General features: G+C 51.0%; 3 protein-coding genes across 12 annotated transcripts in view; all 3 read left to right on the plus strand.

The window, feature by feature from the left end:
* The first annotated feature begins 204 nt into the window (after window positions 1-204).
* On the plus strand, window positions 205-5,529 carry HERPUD1 (homocysteine inducible ER protein with ubiquitin like domain 1). 4 transcript variants are annotated; one of them, XM_040707032.2, is made up of 8 exons: window positions 205-353; window positions 537-614; window positions 692-766; window positions 1,766-1,887; window positions 2,200-2,322; window positions 2,815-3,150; window positions 3,958-4,063; window positions 4,569-5,529. In XM_040707032.2, exons 1-8 carry the CDS (start codon window positions 216-218, stop codon window positions 4,737-4,739), a joined length of 1,149 nt encoding a protein of 382 aa, XP_040562966.1. In that variant the 5' UTR covers window positions 205-215; the 3' UTR covers window positions 4,740-5,529. The 4 variants fall into 4 exon arrangements, with proteins under 4 accessions (XP_040562966.1, NP_001376481.2, NP_001376482.2 ...); NM_001389552.2 differs by having other exon boundaries at window positions 4,572-5,529; NM_001389553.2 differs by having other exon boundaries at window positions 695-766.
* Window positions 5,530-7,804: 2,275 nt separating this feature from the next.
* CETP (cholesteryl ester transfer protein) lies at window positions 7,805-13,455 on the plus strand. Its single transcript, NM_001034814.3, has 16 exons — window positions 7,805-7,985; window positions 8,797-8,911; window positions 9,426-9,560; window positions 9,651-9,721; window positions 9,878-9,965; window positions 10,060-10,129; window positions 10,230-10,290; window positions 10,596-10,687; window positions 10,850-11,029; window positions 11,336-11,386; window positions 11,655-11,822; window positions 11,994-12,061; window positions 12,179-12,221; window positions 12,307-12,376; window positions 12,722-12,807; window positions 12,919-13,455. The coding sequence occupies exons 1-16, from the start codon at window positions 7,841-7,843 to the stop codon at window positions 12,991-12,993; spliced, it is 1,518 nt and encodes a 505-aa protein (NP_001029986.3). The 5' UTR covers window positions 7,805-7,840; the 3' UTR covers window positions 12,994-13,455.
* Window positions 13,456-14,102: 647 nt separating this feature from the next.
* Window positions 14,103-18,076, plus strand: part of NLRC5 (NLR family CARD domain containing 5) — a 37,481-nt gene continuing 33,507 nt past the window's right edge. For 3 of the 7 annotated variants that reach the window (XR_006931139.1, XM_046899363.1, XM_046899366.1), the window contains exons 1-2: window positions 14,103-14,148; window positions 17,631-17,821. Coding sequence is in view for 6 of the 7 variants with exons in the window: in XM_046899363.1 (XP_046755319.1) it covers window positions 17,816-17,821 (6 nt within the window). In the remaining variant the exon portion in view is untranslated. Of the gene's footprint in view, window positions 15,681-17,630; window positions 17,822-18,076 lie in introns of all 7 variants that reach the window. The other 4 variants (XM_046899362.1, XM_046899364.1, XM_046899365.1 and 1 more) reach the window with 4 other exon arrangements.

Here is an 18,076-nt window from a genome sequence, read left to right on the forward strand (position 1 = left end):
ACGCGGCGCCGAACGCCGGAGACCCCTCCTCGCTCCACCCCCCTCTGCGCAGCACGCGAGGCTGCTTCCTATTGGCCCACGTGTCCGCCCCCTCTACCCTCGCAGCCAATCGCTTGCAGCCACCGCGACTCTGCGGTCGGTCGGGGCGGAAGTGGGCGGGGCGTGGAGGGCGGCTACATAAGGGGCGGCGAGGAGGACGCCGCCATACGCGCGCCATGGCGGAGGATCTGAGTCTGTCGCTGTTGGTGCGCAGCCCCGCGCGGCGTCACCCCGACCTGCGGCTCCGCGCCGCGCCCGCCTGGAGCGTGCGGCGCCTGAAGGCCGAGCTGCGCCGCCGTGCCCCCGGGGCGCCGGTAAGGGCTGCGGAGCGAGGGGGGGATGCGGGCTGACGCAAGGCCCGGGTGCGGTTGCGGCGCCGTGAGGCCTTGGGGGCAGGGGGGGCAGGGGGCCGCACGGGGCAGGGGTTCCGCCTGGGTCCTTCGGCAGCTGTGTGTGCCCAGAGGAGGTGGTGATTTCTTTCTTTTCGTCTCTTCAAGGCCGAGGAGGACCAGAAGTTGATTTACTGCGGGAAGCTGCTGCTGGACCATCAGCTCCTGCGCGAGTTCCTGCCCGGGGTAGGGTCGCTGCTCCGTCCCGTGCTGAAGCACTCCGGCACGGGGGAACTTCTCTAACGTGTCCGTGTGTCTCTCAGCAGGAGGAGCTGCACGCTCTGCACCTGGTCTACAACATGAGGACTCCCACAGATGTGCCCGAGAGCAGCACGGAGGTATTGACACTGAGCGAAGGCACTGCTTTCAGTGCTGGGGTGTGAGTGCTCACCAGTGCTGCAGGTGTTTCCTGTTAATGCTGTGATGCTACTGGTGCTTACTCTGTGAGAATGCAGTTAAATTAAGCTCAGAAACAACTGCTGGCTTGTCAGCACGGATTTGGATGGCACCTGTTAGGAAATATCTGAGATGTAAGGTAGTTGTAGTGTGCTGCCTGGAGGAGCACTGCTTTCTGGTCTGCTCTGTTCTGCTTAACAATAGAAGGCCTGTCATACCCAGGTTCTCCCAGATAAAGGCTGATGTGGTCAGTGGGGGCAGCTCTCATTGCTCTGGTTGTGTGGGGAAGAAAAAATGTAGGTGAAGATGTGTTATTCCCCTTTAGTGGCTCAGATGGCAGAGGGGCAGTTAGATGGCTGGTCTCGTGACTTGCTGGTCCTAAGTGCCACTGTCCAAACCCATGTCTTACTTCTAAGTATATGTGCTTAAGTATGTAGAGGTGTTTATACTGCCTGTACTGAGTGATTTCAGCCTTTCCTGCTCATGTTGCCAGATGTGAGTCACCCTCTGAATACTATGCAGCTGTATCACCCCAGAGCAGCTCTTGAATTACATCTGTGTACCACAAATGGGTGTGCAAGCACAGACAAACTCATGGTAGCTGATAAGTTGGTTTGTCTTGAGCACAGATCCCTTAGTTCTTTTTCAAATCGTACTTCTGTAACCAGATGGGACCTGAATGAGGGTAAAAACATGAAATGCCTGTAACATATGGTGTTTCATGTACAAGTCACTAACGAGGGGTGCTAAAATAGAGATGGAGGTGCCTTGTAGCACAGGATTAAGTGCAGTGTCAGTATTGTGGCACCTGGGGGAGCCTAGTGCAGAACAAAGAGCGTGAGATGTGAAACAGTCATCTAAAATAAGAACTGTGTGCAGTGTGGTGAAATTGTTTGCGTGGTGTTCTGAACAGTCCCTCAGGTAGCTGTGGTTGCCTCTAGGTTAAAGCTGCTCAGCCGAAGCATGTGACAGAAGCTAGTCAAGAACCAGCTGCTGCTTCCTCCGGTGGTGGAAGGCTGAGGTGCTCTCCTGGTGGTCAGGCAGCAGCAGAAGCTGATGCCAGGTAAGTCTGTTACTGAGACCCTCGTAGCGTAGACCAGCTTGGGCAGATTGTTGGATGCCTGATATGCTCATTAAGACATGTGCAGTGGAGAATAGGCCAGAGGTGCTAAGGATGCATAAGCTCCAGTTAACGTGACGCTGCTATAATAGCAAATCTTGCTTTTACTCACTGGGGGAAGAGATGTTTTTAATACTCTGCAGAGGAGAATTCCTCTTTCAGTGCAGGAAATAGCAGAACCCATGTAATGTCCTGTAATAAATGGCTCTTGTGGCTTTTCTGGCATTTAACAAGTGTTGTTAAACTTCTGCACAGGCCTGAAACACCTCGGCATCCTTTCCAAGCTGTGCCTCCAGGGTTTTCTGTGTACACAACCTACAGCATGCTTCAGATGTCCTGGCTTCAACAGATCTATGCAAGGCAATACTACATGCAATAGTAAGTCTTCCTGAAGCTGCCAGTGGAAAGTAGAAACAGATAGAATTAGGTGCAGAAGAGGAAGGACTGCTAGTTTTCTTATCACTAGTCAGAAGGCTTAGTGCTCTACTGTTGTGCTCTGCTTTTCTGCAGGAAATTTACTTCTGTTATGTTAGTTCCTTACTGTATTTTTTTGACTGCTTAAAGTAGCCCACAGATGGGAAATTCTTCACTGAGATGAAGCCAAGAACTGTAGCAGCTTTCCAGAACACCTTCAGATTGATCAGAATAACTTTTTGTGAAGTTATTGCTAACATGAAGGGGTGTGGTTTGACCTGCAAGTCATGAAAGCACTGTCATACGCAGAGCCAAAATTTGTTTTGAGGCCTTGTGGAGCAAAACCTTTTCCTAAATTGTATGTGATCTGACTTGGTGGTTCTGAGGTTGTAAGGCGGACAAGTTCTCAGTGTCTGTTCAGCGTAAAAATCTAAACCACATTTCTCTGGTTTTCAGCTTGGCTTCTACTGCTGCATCTGCTGACCCATCCTCCACACGGCGTTCTTCAGAGATCCCGGTGACACCCCCAGCTCCTCTCCCAGACCCATTTCCTGCACAAAACCAACCTGGGGACCAAAATGCTGCTCCGCAAGCTAACGTGGCCAACCAGAACTTAAGGATGAATGCCCAGGGGGGTCCTCTCATGGGGGAAGAGGAGGAGGGTGGCAATCGAGACTGGCTGGACTGGCTCTACTCTGCAACGCTGTTCTATGTTTTTGTCAACATCGTCTATTTCTACTCCAGTGTCAGCAGATTCCTCCTGGTTATGGGTGGCACTGTTCTGATGTATCTGTAAGTGCACAGTTTGGATATTGACTGTTGTCAAATGTTGCAGTGGAGTGCTGCACTCTGCGGGGGAGGTGAGCTTCCTGATGTTAGAGCTTTCCAGGGCTTCTGTACCTGGAGAAGATGAACCTCTCACCTCACCCTGGTATAACTCAGTGTTTAGCAAAAAATATAGTTAGAGCCTATGGGTTCAGAGTAGAAAGGATAAGGGATGGGGAACCATCTTGCTCCCTCTTCTGGTGTAGTTGACTGTTCCTTTTTGGAAAACTATTGGAAGACAAAGTAACTCCTCCTGTAAAGCCCCAGCAGCTCTGTGAAAGTTGTGAAACAATTGACAAGTGCTTGAGATCTTGCCAGAGAGCCTTGCATGTTGTCTGTAAATCATGTAGCCATGTGGGTTTTTGTTAACTTCTCAGGAGTGAAGACAAAGCTTAACAAAAAAAAAAGTGATGTGAATTGCTTTTAAGTTGCTCTAGAGGGGAAAAACTGGGGACAAATCTCTTATGAGTACAGTATGGATAGTCAGCTCTGGGGTGACATTTTTGGGGTGTCTGACAGAATGTCCTCTCATACACTTTTATCACCAGATGATGGGTGCACACATGTGAGTTCCTGTCTGTAGTCTCAGAGCTGGAACTGCAGCAGCTTAAAAACGCACTTCTATATATGCAGACTTGACAAAGCCATTTGCGTTCTTTCTCCAAGCCCTTAAAGACACTGTTGATAATCCCCAAATGTAATGTTGAATTACCTTGGTGTGGCAGGAAGGAGTTGTGTAACCAGCATTAACACAAATCTATTGCCTTCCCTCAGGCACCATGTTGGATGGTTCCCCTTCAGACAACGACGAGCTCAGCCTTTCCCAGATAACGTTCCTCCTCAAGCTGCTGTAAACCAGGACCAAAACAATAATTTACAGGTATGGTGTTTCCTAAAACAGGAGCATGGAATGCAACAAAGGTTTTACTGTTTGCTAATTATACAAGTAGTGAAAATTCTGAATTTTTCTAGAGAAGCATCTTCTGTATCAGAATAATTGCCAGCGTGCTTCCTCTTGTGGAGTACTTAAGTGCTGCATGTTATCTTCTACTTGTTAGGTGTTGGAGAGTGGTCTGTTGCAGTCTAAGTTCTGTCACTGAACTCAGGTCTGAGTATGGGAGCAAGCTGAGTCCTGCATTTCCAGTGACACTTGGGGTTGTTGTCAGTGTTTACTGAGTTAATTAGCTGTAAAGGAAACACCTGAGTGGATGAACCATGTAGGCATCTGTCCTAAGCAATATATTCTTTGGTTGTTGGGGGTTACTTCAGTAGAGAAGCACTGTGTGGGTTTTATGTTGAGAGTGAAATTTGAGTAACAATACAGCTTAGTATCTGATTCTCATAATGCATTTCTGCAGTTTCTTACTGAATGTTCTTCCTTTCAGCAGGGAGGGAATGCAGGCAGAGCAGAGGAACCTGAGGCCCTTCCTGATGTGGGACAAGTTCTGCCAGAGCTGCCACAGGTCAACCCATCCCTTATGAGCACAGCGTGGCTCTTCTTCAAGACTTTCTTTGCTTCCCTCCTTCCAGAAGGGCCCAGGCTGACCCGCAACTGATGTGGCACCATTTGCTTTGTGGCACGTCGGTGAGCTTGAGTCCTGAGCACATCAGATGCCAACCCCAAAACAGGAGTGCAAATGGGTGGCATTTCTCTGGCCTTCACTGATGAAGCTGCAAGAGGCCTTAAGTTGTTGCAATACAGGCACAAGATGATTGCCCTCATTCCAAAGAACTTTTCTTCCGTAGCATTTATTGGGTACCTACGTAGAGGCTTGGCATTGTAAACTTGTGCACTAAATGCACAGGCTCTGAGCACACGTGCAAAGATGTTAGAGAAGCAAATTGCTTCTTCTTTGTAATGTGATTCCTGTTGGAATGTTTCAAATGCTATTTAAATTACACTGAGTGTAGTATCTTAAATTGCTAGATAAGCATTAGCAGGTTTTTAGGAAAGACCTATTGTTAAATTGCTTCAACAATATTTTAAATGTTGCTTTGTAAGTATTTTCCTTTGAAAGATGCCTTGTGCCATTTCCTTGGCAGAAGGGGCAGCTGGGGGGCAGTGACCTCAGTGGAGCTGCAGGTTTCCATCTGCCCAACATGTCCTTCATACTCAAGGCTGACTTCTTTTTCTCTGCCCTCAAATCATGGGAGAAGAGCTAAGTGCGTTCAACTTTAATCAAGAATTTATGCAAGACTTAAATTGACTGCTTTCAGATATGAAATCAAAGCAGACTGAGGCCTGTACTTACTGTAGATGCATTTTCACTCTAGAGCAACTCTGTTGTTTTTGTTTCCTTTTAATGTGGTTAAGGGCTTTGATTCAATAAAATTTGCAGTCACTTATCTGTACTGGTATGTGCTCTACAGCAGGGCACATTATGTGCTCTTCTTGAAATTGAAAGGCCATGAGGTTTTGGGTCAATTCAGGGTAAGTCTTAACAGCACCACCAACACCCTTTTGAGTATGGAGGGGGAGGGGCTCGTGCACAGCCTGGCCTTGTGCAGGGACAGGCTGATGTCCCTGTGCTGCCCCCAGGGCTGGTTACTCCAGGGCAGTGATGTTTGATATTTGAGGCACTGTTGTTGTAGGTGGAAACTGCCTGGCCCTTCCCTTCCTGCTGCAGGTCAATGCCCGGCAGTGCCCTGTCTCTCCCCTGCCCTCCTGTGAGCTGTGAAGGAGCTGGGAATGGCTGAGGGGTATGGGGGCAGAACATGGCCCTGATGCTGCGCTGTTCTGTCTTAACCCCTTACTGAGGGCAACATAGGAACAGGAGGGAGACCAACTTTTTACGGGGTCTGGTAGTGATAGGACAAAGGGAAATAGTTTTATACTAACAGGAGATGTAGCTTAGATGTCAGGAAGAAATTGTTCAGAGGGTGATGAGGCCCTGGCACTTCAACTCAGAGCTGTGGTTGCCCCATCTCTGGATGGGCCCTGAGCTGGTGGGGGGGCACCCAGCCTATGCCAGGGATTGGAACTGGGTGGGCTGTAATGTCCCTTCCAACCTCAGCCATTCTGTGCTTGGTTCACAAGGACTGCTCTGAAGGTAATGCCCCTGAAGGTAATATTATCTGAAGGTAATATTATATTGGCCCATGGTGTCAGAAGTGGATGTTGGTATGGCAATAGAAGTTGATGTTACTACACGTTGTGCAGCGGAGGGGGCAGTCTGGCCAAATGGCATCTGATGTGGAAGTGCGTATGAAGCAAAGGTGTCAGAATTGTTAAGGGTGGAAAAGAGCTCAAAGATCCTAGAGTCCAACCATCAACCTGTTCCCAGCCAGGCTTCCCCACCAGGACTGCTGCTTTCCTGCCCTGAAAACGCGAGAAGAAATCTTTGTTTCCCTGCAGAGAAACCGTTCTAGAAACGTCCCTCCTCCACTCAAGAAAGGGCCTTTTTGAGAGGCATAGAATAAGTTTCCATTACAAAAATGAGTTCTCACTGAAGCCTGAGCAGCCACTGGTGGATCCTGGGGTTACCTGTACCCTTGGGTACTGCTGGGTCACTTCAGCCCCAGTGCTGGGCCAGACCTGACAAGCCAGCAAGGTGCAGGGCCATCATCCTCCTGGTGACACCAGGTAAACTCCACGTGGAAAAGATGGCACCTACTGACATGTGTTGGTGCTTGCTGAATGTTTAAGGAGACCAAACGGTGGATGTGAGCACAATGAGGCAGTGAGTGATGAAACGCTACAGAACAGTGGGTCTGCTGGTGCAGGTTATTATAGGTGTGGCATACGGACTCTTGCTCATCGCTGGTGAAAATGCACAGCTAATGGTGGCGATCGTTGGAAAATAGTGTTTGGCAGCTGGGAGTTTGCTCTGTCAAATAGCCTTAATATGCTCTTTGTGCCTATTGTAGTTTCTGTGTTGCTCCAAAAGAGTGCTTCCTACGTGTAACAGAAGCAGCTGGCCGTTGCTGCAGCGCAGGCTGAGGATGCTTGGATTCCCCCGGCAGGTCGCTGACCGGCAGTGCTCCCGCGGGTACTGCAGGCCGTTCGCTTTCTGAACTCAGGAAGAAAACAAAGCTTAGGGTGGAGGCTGCCGGATGTGGGCTGCTGGAGGAGACGTGCTCACCCCTCTGTCGGGGACAGGAGTGCTTTGCTCGGTGCTCTTGCAGCACCTTAAGTTCTTGCTTTCACTCGTGAGACTGATGGCCAAGGGAGGTGGTTTGTTGGTCTTGCTGCTGAAATGACTCAGCCCTCCTTCCTCCTGCAGCTCGATTTGTGGTGGGCTCCGAGGTGCAGGGGTTGGTGGCGTGCAGGGCAGGTGTGCACAAAGAGTGGGTTTGGATTTGGGTTTCTAACCTTTGTACAAAGCAGGGAATGTGTGTGCAAAGAGCAAATGATGGACTGGTTGGAGGCAGTGTGCAACCCAGGCTGCTCCTTGCGCTTTCTCCTACTCCCACTCCACATCCCTCATTCTCCTCCCACTGCAGTGCAGTGCACCCTGAGTTACCACGGCCTTGGCAGCTGGAGAGGAAGACAACATGCGACCAGACAGGGCTCAAGGAAACTATAGGAATTAGGAAACGTGTGATGAGTTTTGATAAGTGGAGGAAGCAGGTCATGTCCTGCTCGGAGGTATGAAAGCAGCCTTCTCCACGCGCAAGAATCAGCTGCTCCTGTTGGCACGCACTGCTCCAGCTGGGGATGCTGTGGGCTGGAGGGATGAGGCTGGGGACGGCCAGGATCTTGCTGATGCTCGTCCATGCAGCAGCAGCCTGTGAGTTCGGGCCAATGCCATACAGCGTCACTGGGATCGTCTTCAGGATGACCAAGCCGGCAGCATTGCTGTGTAAGTGCTGCTGACTTACTTTGGGGTGCAGGTTGAACCATGGGCACTCTTACTGCCTGGGCTGATCATGAACAACTTTCCCAAAGGAGCTGGAAAATGGTATCCAGGTGTTCTCCTCGTTGCAGAGTTTTACCAGTGTTCTGTGCTGGGGGTGGACTGGGGTGGAAGAGCTGGAGAAAACTAGTGCTGGGTTTCCTTCCTTGCTGCAACCTCACCTCCTGGGGCTGTTCTGCACAAGGGGGGAAGCAAGGTGTCTCTGCTACCATGGTTTGGGGTTTTATTGTGAGGGTCTGCGGGGCTCTGTGCGCAGGGGAAGAATTAATGCTTCTGCAAAGGGTGATCACAGCCCCACCCCAGCCCCACCGATGGTGGTATATGCAGAGAGGAACGCTGGGCTGAAGTAAGAGAAGGAATTTCTGGAGGGAAAGAAGTCCTGTGCAAGGGAAGAACTACAGCTGAGGCTGATACGGGCTGGATAGCTTTAGGAAAACACGCACAGGAAGTTCAGACTCTGAAGGTTTTCTTTAGAGACTCAGTAGCTGACAGTGGTATATGCAAGCAGCCTCAGAGCAAGGCACCCCAATAGCTTGTGCAGTGTGAGGACAAGCACAGCCTTGCCAAAATCTGTCCCAGTGGTATGGTGCAGGTGAGCTGGGTGGTATTTTTAGGTGTTTACTCAGAAGCTGCTTCCTAAGCCCAATGGAAATGCCTGGGGTGAAATGCCTCTGCAGTGCTACAGTCCCAGGTGCAGGCTGACCTTGCAGCCAGGAGATGGCACTTTGGTTTCTTTGTGCTTTTCTTCTACTGACAGTGAACCAGGAGACAGCGCGGCTCATCCAAGCGGCGTTCAAGAACGCCAAATTCCCAAACATCACCGGGGAACGGTCCATGCGGTTCCTGGGCACGGTGGCTTACACACTGGCCAAGTGAGTACTGCTGCACTTCCACACCATGGGAACAGCACGACACTGGGAAGGGAGCTTTGACCCAGTGATTCCTGATGAGAAATAGACGCACGTTACGATCCGTGCCTCACAGACAAGTAATTTGTGTGTTAAGGTTTAGGCTGCCAATGTGTTGCTTAAGGTCCTTATGTGCAGTAGAGCAGGTCTCAGAAGGCCGGGAGGGAAGTGCTGTGCCCTGGGCTGCTCTCGGGGCCGCTGTGGATAGATGGTGCCAAGTGCTCCTTGTGTGTGCAAACAGCTGTCAGCACGGCACTGCCTGGGTGTGCTTTGTGCTAAGGACAGCTGGGTCTCGTGGTGTTACTCATGGGACAGCTATCTGGGGATGACAAAGGCAACGGTGAAAGCACTGTGGATTTCCTGCTGTGGTTGTTGCTGAAGAAGAACACTGAAATGAAGCTGGGGTTCTTCTGAAGCACACTGCTCCGTGTTCCCAGCTTTGAGGGCTGGCCACAAACTGGGTTCTCATTGCTTCTAGCATCCAGGTCAGCGACTTGTCCATAGAGCAGAGTGAGGTGGAGCTCAAGGAGAATGATGCCATTGATATAGCCATCAAAAATGTGACAGCCTTCTTCAGAGGGACCCTGACTTATGGCTACGCGGGGGCCTGGTTGTAAGTACCTGAGAGCCAAGCAGCCACAGCCTTGTGGCTGGGGACAAGCTGCACGTGCTGGTGTGGAACGTCCTCTCTTCTGCCCCACAGCCTGCAGCTCTTTCACTCGGTTGATTTTGAAATTCAGTCTTCCATCGACCTCCAGATAAACATAAAACTGTGTAAGTATCAGCTGCTGTCCACAAGCCACAGGGAGCAGTGAGCTGAGCTGTGGGCATCTGATGGCATGCGGGGCTGGAGGTGTTCCCCACTGCCCTGCACACACAGATTGGGCACAGCTGTCCCCGTCTGTCAGCTATTCTCTTTCTTTTGTGCAGTGTGCCAGGAGGAGCAGGTGGCTGCCGATGCCTCGGACTGCTATCTGTCCTTCCACAAGCTGATGCTGCACCTCCAAGGAGACAAGGAGTGAGTCTGTCCCCCTGCAGCCATGCCCCCCCTGCTCAGCCACTGCTCCTGCTGTGGGGCCGCTGGCTGCCCCTGACTGCTCCCATCCCTGCAGGCCGGGCTGGCTGAAGCAGCTCTTCACTGATTTCATCTCCTTCACCTTGAAGTTTGTGCTCAAGAGAGAGGTATGCCTGCAAGGTGATAGCCACGTGTTTCAGTGACAAGTAAAAGGAATCCACAAAACAAGGCAGCACTGACACTGAGGGCGTTTCCTTCCTCTTGCAGTTGTGCAAAGAAATAAATCTCCTTGCCCAGGTGATGGCAAACTTTGTCCACAACGTAGCAGGTAAGTACCCTTGGTTTCCTCCTTGTTTCCTTTACGTGCATGCTTTAATATTTGAGTCCCAGCAGGACAGCAACCACATCCATTAAAATAGCCCCTCAAAAACACGCATGGGGTCCCACCAAGAGCCAACAGCAGCGGCAGGGTCAGCACTAGCACTCAAAGGAGTGAGTCCCCTGTCCCATCCCTGTGCATATTCCTTTTACAGCTTCCAGGTCACCTTCTGCAGCAAGTCCTGGTGCTGCACGCTGCAAGCTCTGCTGCTGGTGGAATTTTCAATGTAAGGCTCTTGTGCTTTCTCCTGGCAGAAAATTTTGTCCAAGATGAGGCCATTGGACTTGATATCTCCCTTGCATCAGATCCGTTAATTAAAGCAAATTATCTAGAATCACACCACAAGGTAATCTGGGCTGCTTGGAAACCGAAGGTTTCCTGCCCATGGTGCTTGCTCTGAGTCCAGCAGCCCTTCCCCTTGCCAACACTGCTGGCAGATGCCAGTGTTGACATTTTGTCCTGTCTCCCTGCTGTGTGTCCTTGCCAACGCAGTCGCTTTCCTTTCAAGGGCCTCGTCCTGTACAAGAACTACTCTGACGTCCTCAGCAACTCTGTTTTCTCTCCATCGCTGCTGTCTGAATCCCGAATGCTGTACTTCTGGATATCCGAACACATCCTCAACTCCCTGGCTTCGGCGGCTTTCCTAGATGGACGCCTGGTGCTGGCCATCAGAGGGGAGAAGCTGCAGGTGACTTGCAGGGGTGGTTCCTCAGTATTACATGTGTGCCTGGTCAGAAATCGGTGTGTTCATAACAAGTCTACGCTAGCAGGTAGCGCTACCCCTTAGAGGGACAACATCAGTTGATAGAAGACTTGACTTCTGAGTTGTAAAGTGGTGTGTGATTTTTTTGTGGTCCTCAGAAGGGTGGTGGGTTCAGGAGGAACCATGCCTCTGGCTGCAAGCCACACCTGCATGTCCTGCCACATCTGGGCTGGGGCTAACCATAATCCCTTCTTTATTTTTTAACAACGTGTTTCTGCTTTGTTTCTGAAGGCGCTGTTTGAATTTGAAGACACAGAAGCACAACAGAAGGCAGTGCATTTGGTAAACTTTGGTCCTGTTCCAAGCATTCTGTGTCCTTCCCTGGACAACTTAAGAGTTTTGGGTGGGGCTGGTGGAGAAACCAGAGCTGAAGGAGAGATTGTTGTGCTTTTCAAGGATTTCTCCACCCTCCAGGTTGACATAGATTCCTTGAAACCAGCGGAGCTGTTGGCCTCTTATGATCTAGGGGATGAAACTGTATGGGGAGCGGGTATGAAATTGGGAAGTGTTATGACAAAAGCATGACTTCCGCTGTTCCTTGTTTGACCAGATTTTCCAAGGCAACTCCTACAATGATTCTGTGGCTAAGGTGTGGAGTCTCGCCCTTCCTGAGATCTCTCTCCAGCCTGAAGGGACAGTTGTGAAGTCGTTGGTAGCAGTGGAGATCAGCATCTTTCCCCCGGGAGAAGAGCCCTTGACAGCTCTATACATGGAGGAGGTCAGTTCTTGCATCTCCTGACTGCCAAGACGTTTGGCCAGGCTGCTGGTAATATCTGGAGTTGGAGCCAGAAAGCATTAAACTCTGGATTATAGGAAGCAAACCAGAATATCCAGATAAGAGCTCCCTGCTGTAAGGCAAGCGGAGTTACCTCTGTTCATCTCTGTGCAGGAAATCACGGTCACTATCCAAGCTGCCTATGTGGAAAAGAAACTCATTTTGCGCCCTGTGGATTCCCAGTGAGTACTGGAGTTCCTTAGGCATTTCACTGCTTCATTTAGCCCACATCTGAAAGCAGTACAGCGAAGATTTCTTCATCTCCTATTGCTGTTTTCTCCCTTTCTCCTTCCCTTCAGGATAGAGTTTAAAGTCTTTAACTGCACAGCTGATCCAAGTGGAGTAAGTCCTAAGCAAGTGTTCTCTAGGCCATCTGCTGCTAAACTACAACTTCAAAACCTTTCTGTATGAATTGTATGGCTTTCAGAATGACCAGTCCGTAAGAAACTTCCTGCAGAAGATGATCTCAGCTGTTGGGATCCCAGAAGTGATTTCAAGTGAGTTTTCCCTTCAGGGAAGTGCCAAAGTACTCTTTAAAGCACTTATCAGTTCTCCTACACCAATCTGCTGAAGAAGTACGCTGATATCCCCCGCATCTTGGTGGTGGCGGGGGAAGAGGGGACAGAATTACACTTTTCACGTTGCTGATGTGAATTTCTGCTAGGTTCTGGGCAATGGGGAAAGAGCCACCTTTGTGAATGGCTGGGAGAATGGAAAGGGGGTTTCTGCTAGGCTGTGGGGCACTGAGGCACAATTAGCTTTGGGCACAATAAGGTCGCGGTACCTGAGAGCAGTAAGCCAGGATGGCCATACATAACAGGGTGGTTTTACTGATTCTGTAGAGATCGAACCAGCTTTGACCTCACTGATGAACAGCAAAGGGCTTCATTTATTTGAGATTAAAAATCCTGAGATCATCACAAGAAAGGTAAGCAGAGCTCAGAAATACCCGGCTCTTAAAGCCTTTAATGGGAGTAGGACAACCCCAACACAGCACACAACACTAATATAATGCTTTCTTTTCCCCCCACGTTTTTAGAGATACCTAATTGTACAGCTTGACTTTAGCTTCCCCAATCACTTGCTGCTTGATTTTCTCGAGAAAACACTGTAGAGCCGGTCTCTTTGTACAAGCAGATTGGGCATGAAGCAAAATACAGGCTGGTTTGAATCAGCTTCTGCTGGGTTCTGTTTTACTTTCCTGAGAAGTGCTGAAGTTCCTGTGCAGTTGTATCTCCACTGAGACTTTTCTCTGCAAAGACCTTGGTACCTTCATACCTCTGCTATGCCAGGACCTTTAAAGGAGATCCCAAGGAGCTTGCAAGTAAGGGTTGTATTCCTGAAGGCTGTGGACGCTGGGTTAATGCTGGGAGCTAGCAGAACAAGGCTTGGCCCATCTTTTGGCCTCTCTCCTGTATGGCTGAAGATGTGAGTTTGGAGAGCAGTATCTGACCACAGAGACCTCGTGCCCTGGGTACGCAGGACCCTGCCTAGAGCTGCGGGCAAACCGTGCTCATGCTGTTGAGCAAACTTGACAAAAGTAATAAAAACAATAAGGAAGCCAAGGAGATCATGAGAGGAAGTGCAAGTATCTGTTCAGGCAGCAGGATCCTGTTTCTTCCTCCTTGTCTATCTGAAGGGGCTCAGCTCTTCTACTACATCAGTCCACGCTTCCCTTTGCTGAATTCAATATTTGGCCCAAAGGGAGCTCAAAATGCCAAATACAAAGATGTAGTGATGTCATGGTCGTTGACAAGTGACATCATGTCAGCAAAGGCAGAGGGTGGCGTTCTCCTCCACAAAGCGGGCTGCCCCATACTGTGTGGGAAAGGAGACCTCCTCCCTTTGCCAACTGTAGTTTGCTCCGTGGCCGAAGGAGCACTGGGCTCAACCGGCTGCCCCCAGGGGTGTGACATGGCGGCCGTGAAGCAGCCCCGGTACAACATCCCACCTCCGCGGTGGCGCCCGGAGGGAACACCTGCCGTCTGCACGGCACCGTCTGCTGAAGCTGGGGGCGCCGGATGGGTCGGGGCGCGCCGTGCAGCCCCTCCGCAACATGGCGGCGGGCGCTGAGGGGGCTCCGGGGCGCGGGAAAGCCGCAGGGCAGCGCCTCGCGGGCTCGGGCGGCTCCTGGCACGGCGCCGGGCAGCGCAGCCCGCACCACGTGCTTTCCCGGCAGAGCGGTTCGCGGCGCCGCGCTTTCACTTTTGGGCAGCCGCGGCGGGGCGACCGCGAGCACCGAGCGCGATGGGGGCGGACCGACGCTGGGGTGAGTGCTGCTGGAGGGCGACCCGGGCTTCGGGGGGGGGGCGTGTGGGGCTGTGGGGTCACCGTCCTCGTCCGTCCCTCCCTCCCTCCTGCGCGGGGCTGCGCGCTCTGCTCCCCTCGTGTGCCGTGAGGGCGGAGGAGCTGCGCTTGGTGCCTGCGGAAGGCTTCGGGCTGCCGTGGTCAGGGGCTGACGGTGGGCATCGCGTCCCCTCACAGCGTATGGGTCCTCCGGAGTGGGGCTGTGCGTTGGGGTGTGTATCCCCCTGTGACTTGCATCCCCTCATCTCACTGCGGTGCTGTGTGTGGCCGGGGAGCTGTGGGGCAGGTGGCCGTGGGTGCCCAGCGCGGCCCTATGGTGGTCTGGTGACCAAGGTGCTGCCCTGCCCGTCGCTTCCTCCTGTCCCAAATGGAGCTTTGAGGTGCTGCTGGGCACAGCTTTGCTCTCGAGTGTTCGCGGCCCCGTTGTGCTGATCTTCCTTCCCCGAGAGGGAAGCCGCATCGAGGTGGCTCATTCTGAAAGTCCCCACGTCGGTTGCTTCAGCATGAAGGGACGAAACAAACAGCAGGCGCCACGGCTCTGCGTGGCCAGGCAAGGTGTGAGGCGGGGGGCTCCTGGGCACCGCTTTGCCCACTGCGTTTGGTTCCTTTGACCCACCAGGCCCCACCGACAGCACGTTGTGTGGGCGTGCAGAACAGCCCCTGGGGGTCAGCGCTGCCCATCGGCCTCCCCAGCCCCCCACCTGCACGCCGAACCCCCATCCACCCTCTGTGGGTGTGGTTGGCCTTGGGTTTTGGTTCTGCCTTTCCCTTTTCCAATGCGTGGACTTTGAAACAGCCTGGCGTGCTGCCTTGCTGGATCCTCTCTGCACACACACACACTGAAACGCGCAAGCTTTCCTCAGCCCCTCCATTCCTCTTCTGCTCTCACTTAAATCCGGTTCCTGCTCCAAAGGAAATAAAGGTCACTTTTTTTTCTCATAGATGCAACAGAAATAGTGAATCAGTATTTCATAATCAGGCTTTTTGTGTCTAAATAACAATATTTCCATTGCGAGAGCCTGAACCAAACCGAGGGAAGAGGTTATTCTGGTCAAAGTTTGCCCTTGGAACCGTAGAATTATTAGCGTTGAAAACGACCCCTGTGATCATCTAGTCCAACCGTCCAACTACCGCCCCATTACCCACAAACCCCTTCCTTTGGAGCAGGCCCTGAGCGCTTTTCCTCCATCACCATCTGGCTGTGGATTCCGGGAAAGGGTAACTCCCCTGTATTGTGGTTGTTGGGTGTTGTGGCTCATCTGACTTCCTTAATCACAGATGTGTTGACGCTGGGGGGAATTCCTGGCTATTCTAACTTTCATTTTGCATTGTCGTTTGCTCTCTAAAAGTCCCAGAGGGCACCACGAGGAGAGCAGTAAGTTGTGAATTCATGAGAGAGGACGTTGTCTCCCTGCTCCCTTGTGCTGTAGCTTTTTCTGTGGCTTCTGCTGCTGCTTTGCTTCTGGGAGAGTTGCACACGCTCTACACAAGAAGGTAGATCTACAGCTGTTATATATGTGGTGGCAGGGAGGGGTGCATGTGCTGAGGTGGGGGGGTGTTTTTGTGCTGCGTTTCTGATGGTGCATTCAAAGAACAAGGTTTAAACGTTTGATTTCTCTTCTCAGATTGTTTTATTTTCACTTTATGCCGAGTCCAGAGGCATTTCACTGCAGGTTCCTGCTTCCCGTTGTTCCTGGTGGTTGGGCAATCGCAGAATTGCTATGCTTTCACTTTCAGCTTTTCAGTGTTGTTTTGTCCCTGAGATGAATCTTACGTTACTTTGTGTGTCTGCTCTTTGCCTGAATGTCTGTCAGTCATCACTGATGCTGAGGTCCGGTTCGTATTACTATTTTTAGTATGGCCTTATTGAGTATTTAGTTCTCAGCCAGCTGAGGAGTGAAGTCCGAGCATTGCTATCTGCTGAGCGTGTGGGGGCAGGAAAACACGGATGATCCCATTCGGTAGCACTGTCTGTTCATGCTGCTGGAATTGAAGTTGGCTGTGCAGGGAAACCCTGTTAGTCTGCAGTTTGGTTTGAATGGCTGCTTACATTTGAACACAGTTTGTACAGTGTGGGGATTTTCACCCCGTTTTGATGGACCCCAGAGCTGCCTCACTTACTGTGTAATGCATCCTGAAAGTATGGTCTGGCGTGGGAGCCCAGGTATGGGAGTTCTGCAGAAAAGTCTCTGTTGTATGGTGGTACTGCACAGGAGACAACTGGTGCCATAGTTTTCACTTGAAGAGTCAAGGATTAGTGATTCCTTGATGAATTCAGCAGCTCCTCCCACCTCATTGCCAGCCACTGGAACACCTCTTACTATAGCCCTTAGAGCCCGACGTGTCCCTGTTGTTCACCCGTTGCGTTGTGTTTTGCCTAGCTGTATGACGTTTTATCTGACGTTTTATCCAGAAGGATAGAGTGAGAAACAGTATAAGGAGCAAATGAGAAAACTGTTCAGCCCAACAGGATTCCATCTACTCCAAACTACTCCACCTAAGAGGATGCTTAACGCTCAACAGTGTTACCAGCTTTTTGCCCTTATGCTGAGCTATACTGGCCCCTGTCCTACCCCAGTCCTGCACTCACCTGCATAAATTCAGACCTCCTAGGACACACTGCTGCGGGGTTTTAGGGCCATTCCCTTAACCCAGCTTTTTGCATGTGGAAGGCAGAGGGTAGAAGGAGAGCGTTTGTCGTGGTGAGCCACTGCAGTTGAACACCTGTAGCTAACCAAAGTCCAATGCTAAACAATGTTGGCAGCTTGAAGCTGGAGCTCTTTCACTTGTTTTGTTTTCCCACACCAAACACATTAACAAGCAGTAGTCTTGGACCTGGAGGGGCCATCCGCTCCAGATACAAGACAGAGAGTCAATGCAGGGTTCTGTTCCTCAGATTTTTTGCAAGGTTGGTAATGGTAGTGGTAGTTAGAAATGGCTTTCGACATTAGAGTAGGGCAGCAAGGTGCTAGGGACAGCCCAGTGGCATGCTCCTAATGCTGCCTTACCTGTGCTAGGGTTTTGCTGTGTTTGGAGGTGTGTGGATGGTAATTAATGTCTTTCTCATCCTTTCCTTGCGGTCAGAGTGGCTGGACACCAGTCAGGTTGACTGAGATGAGCAGCTCAGTTCAGGCAGTGACACCAGGGAAGCTAGGAGTCCCTTGAAGTATTCTTGTAAAGCCTATCTTCTTCATCTGCATCTCACACTAGGCTGAGTCCTGTGTTTTCATCACACCTGTGGCAGATTCTCAGATGTCCAGACTTTGTGGTCACATCTGATTTGAGCTGGGGATCATGTAGAGATGGATGATTCCACAGAAGAAAAGCTCCACAGCTGACCCCAGGAACAAGGACAGAGCTTCTAGATCTGTCACCCATGTAGCTGCCTGTACCTTTTTGTGTCTACTCTGCTCTTCATGTCTGCTCTGTTCTTATTTCTCCTAGGGATCCACACAGAGTGAGGATGCTGCATATAGGCACGCACCTTGTATTGGGGTGTTGCTGTGTGCTGAAACTCTGCCACTGGTAGACCACTTCTTTGGCAGGATATGGAGGAGGAAGCACCTTTGTATTTGCATATGCTGCTGGATTGCACTTAGGACGACTGAAGGGAGGCTGACCACACAGCAATGCAGGTAGGAGAACATGTGTGCGTGGCTTTGCTGTTGGAGTGAAGTGGAAGAGACTGGTGACATTACCAGTGCAGAAATGTATTGCTCATCCCCACAAAATGAGTAGCAGGAGTAGCTTTGTGAGCCCTTGGAGGTGGGAAATATCTTACTCTTAGAGTCCCAGGCCCCCCTAGAGAAGCTGCTACAAGCAGAAGGTGCTTGTGGTGTTGTATTTGGCAGATGGCCACTGCCTCGGTACAGCAGAGGAGCTTCTCCCTA

This window comes from Gallus gallus, chromosome 11 (genome assembly GCF_016699485.2).
Source record: "Gallus gallus isolate bGalGal1 chromosome 11, bGalGal1.mat.broiler.GRCg7b, whole genome shotgun sequence".
NCBI classification, from domain to species: domain Eukaryota; kingdom Metazoa; phylum Chordata; class Aves; order Galliformes; family Phasianidae; genus Gallus; species Gallus gallus.

Bases quoted from the DNA above. Each gene is read 5' to 3' on its own strand.
- HERPUD1 (XM_040707032.2), top strand. From the start codon at position 216: ATGGCGGAGGATCTGAGTCTGTCGCTGTTGGTGCGCAGCCCCGCGCGG. The intron at 354-536 runs GTAAGGGCTGCG...CGTCTCTTCAAG, and splicing joins GCCGTGCCCCCGGGGCGCCG to GCCGAGGAGGACCAGAAGTT. The intron at 615-691 runs GTAGGGTCGCTG...TGTGTCTCTCAG, and splicing joins TGCGCGAGTTCCTGCCCGGG to CAGGAGGAGCTGCACGCTCT.
- CETP (NM_001034814.3), top strand. From the start codon at position 7,841: ATGCTGTGGGCTGGAGGGATGAGGCTGGGGACGGCCAGGATCTTGCTG. The intron at 12,222-12,306 runs GTAAGTCCTAAG...TATGGCTTTCAG, and splicing joins GCACAGCTGATCCAAGTGGA to AATGACCAGTCCGTAAGAAA. The intron at 12,377-12,721 runs GTGAGTTTTCCC...CTGATTCTGTAG, and splicing joins GATCCCAGAAGTGATTTCAA to AGATCGAACCAGCTTTGACC.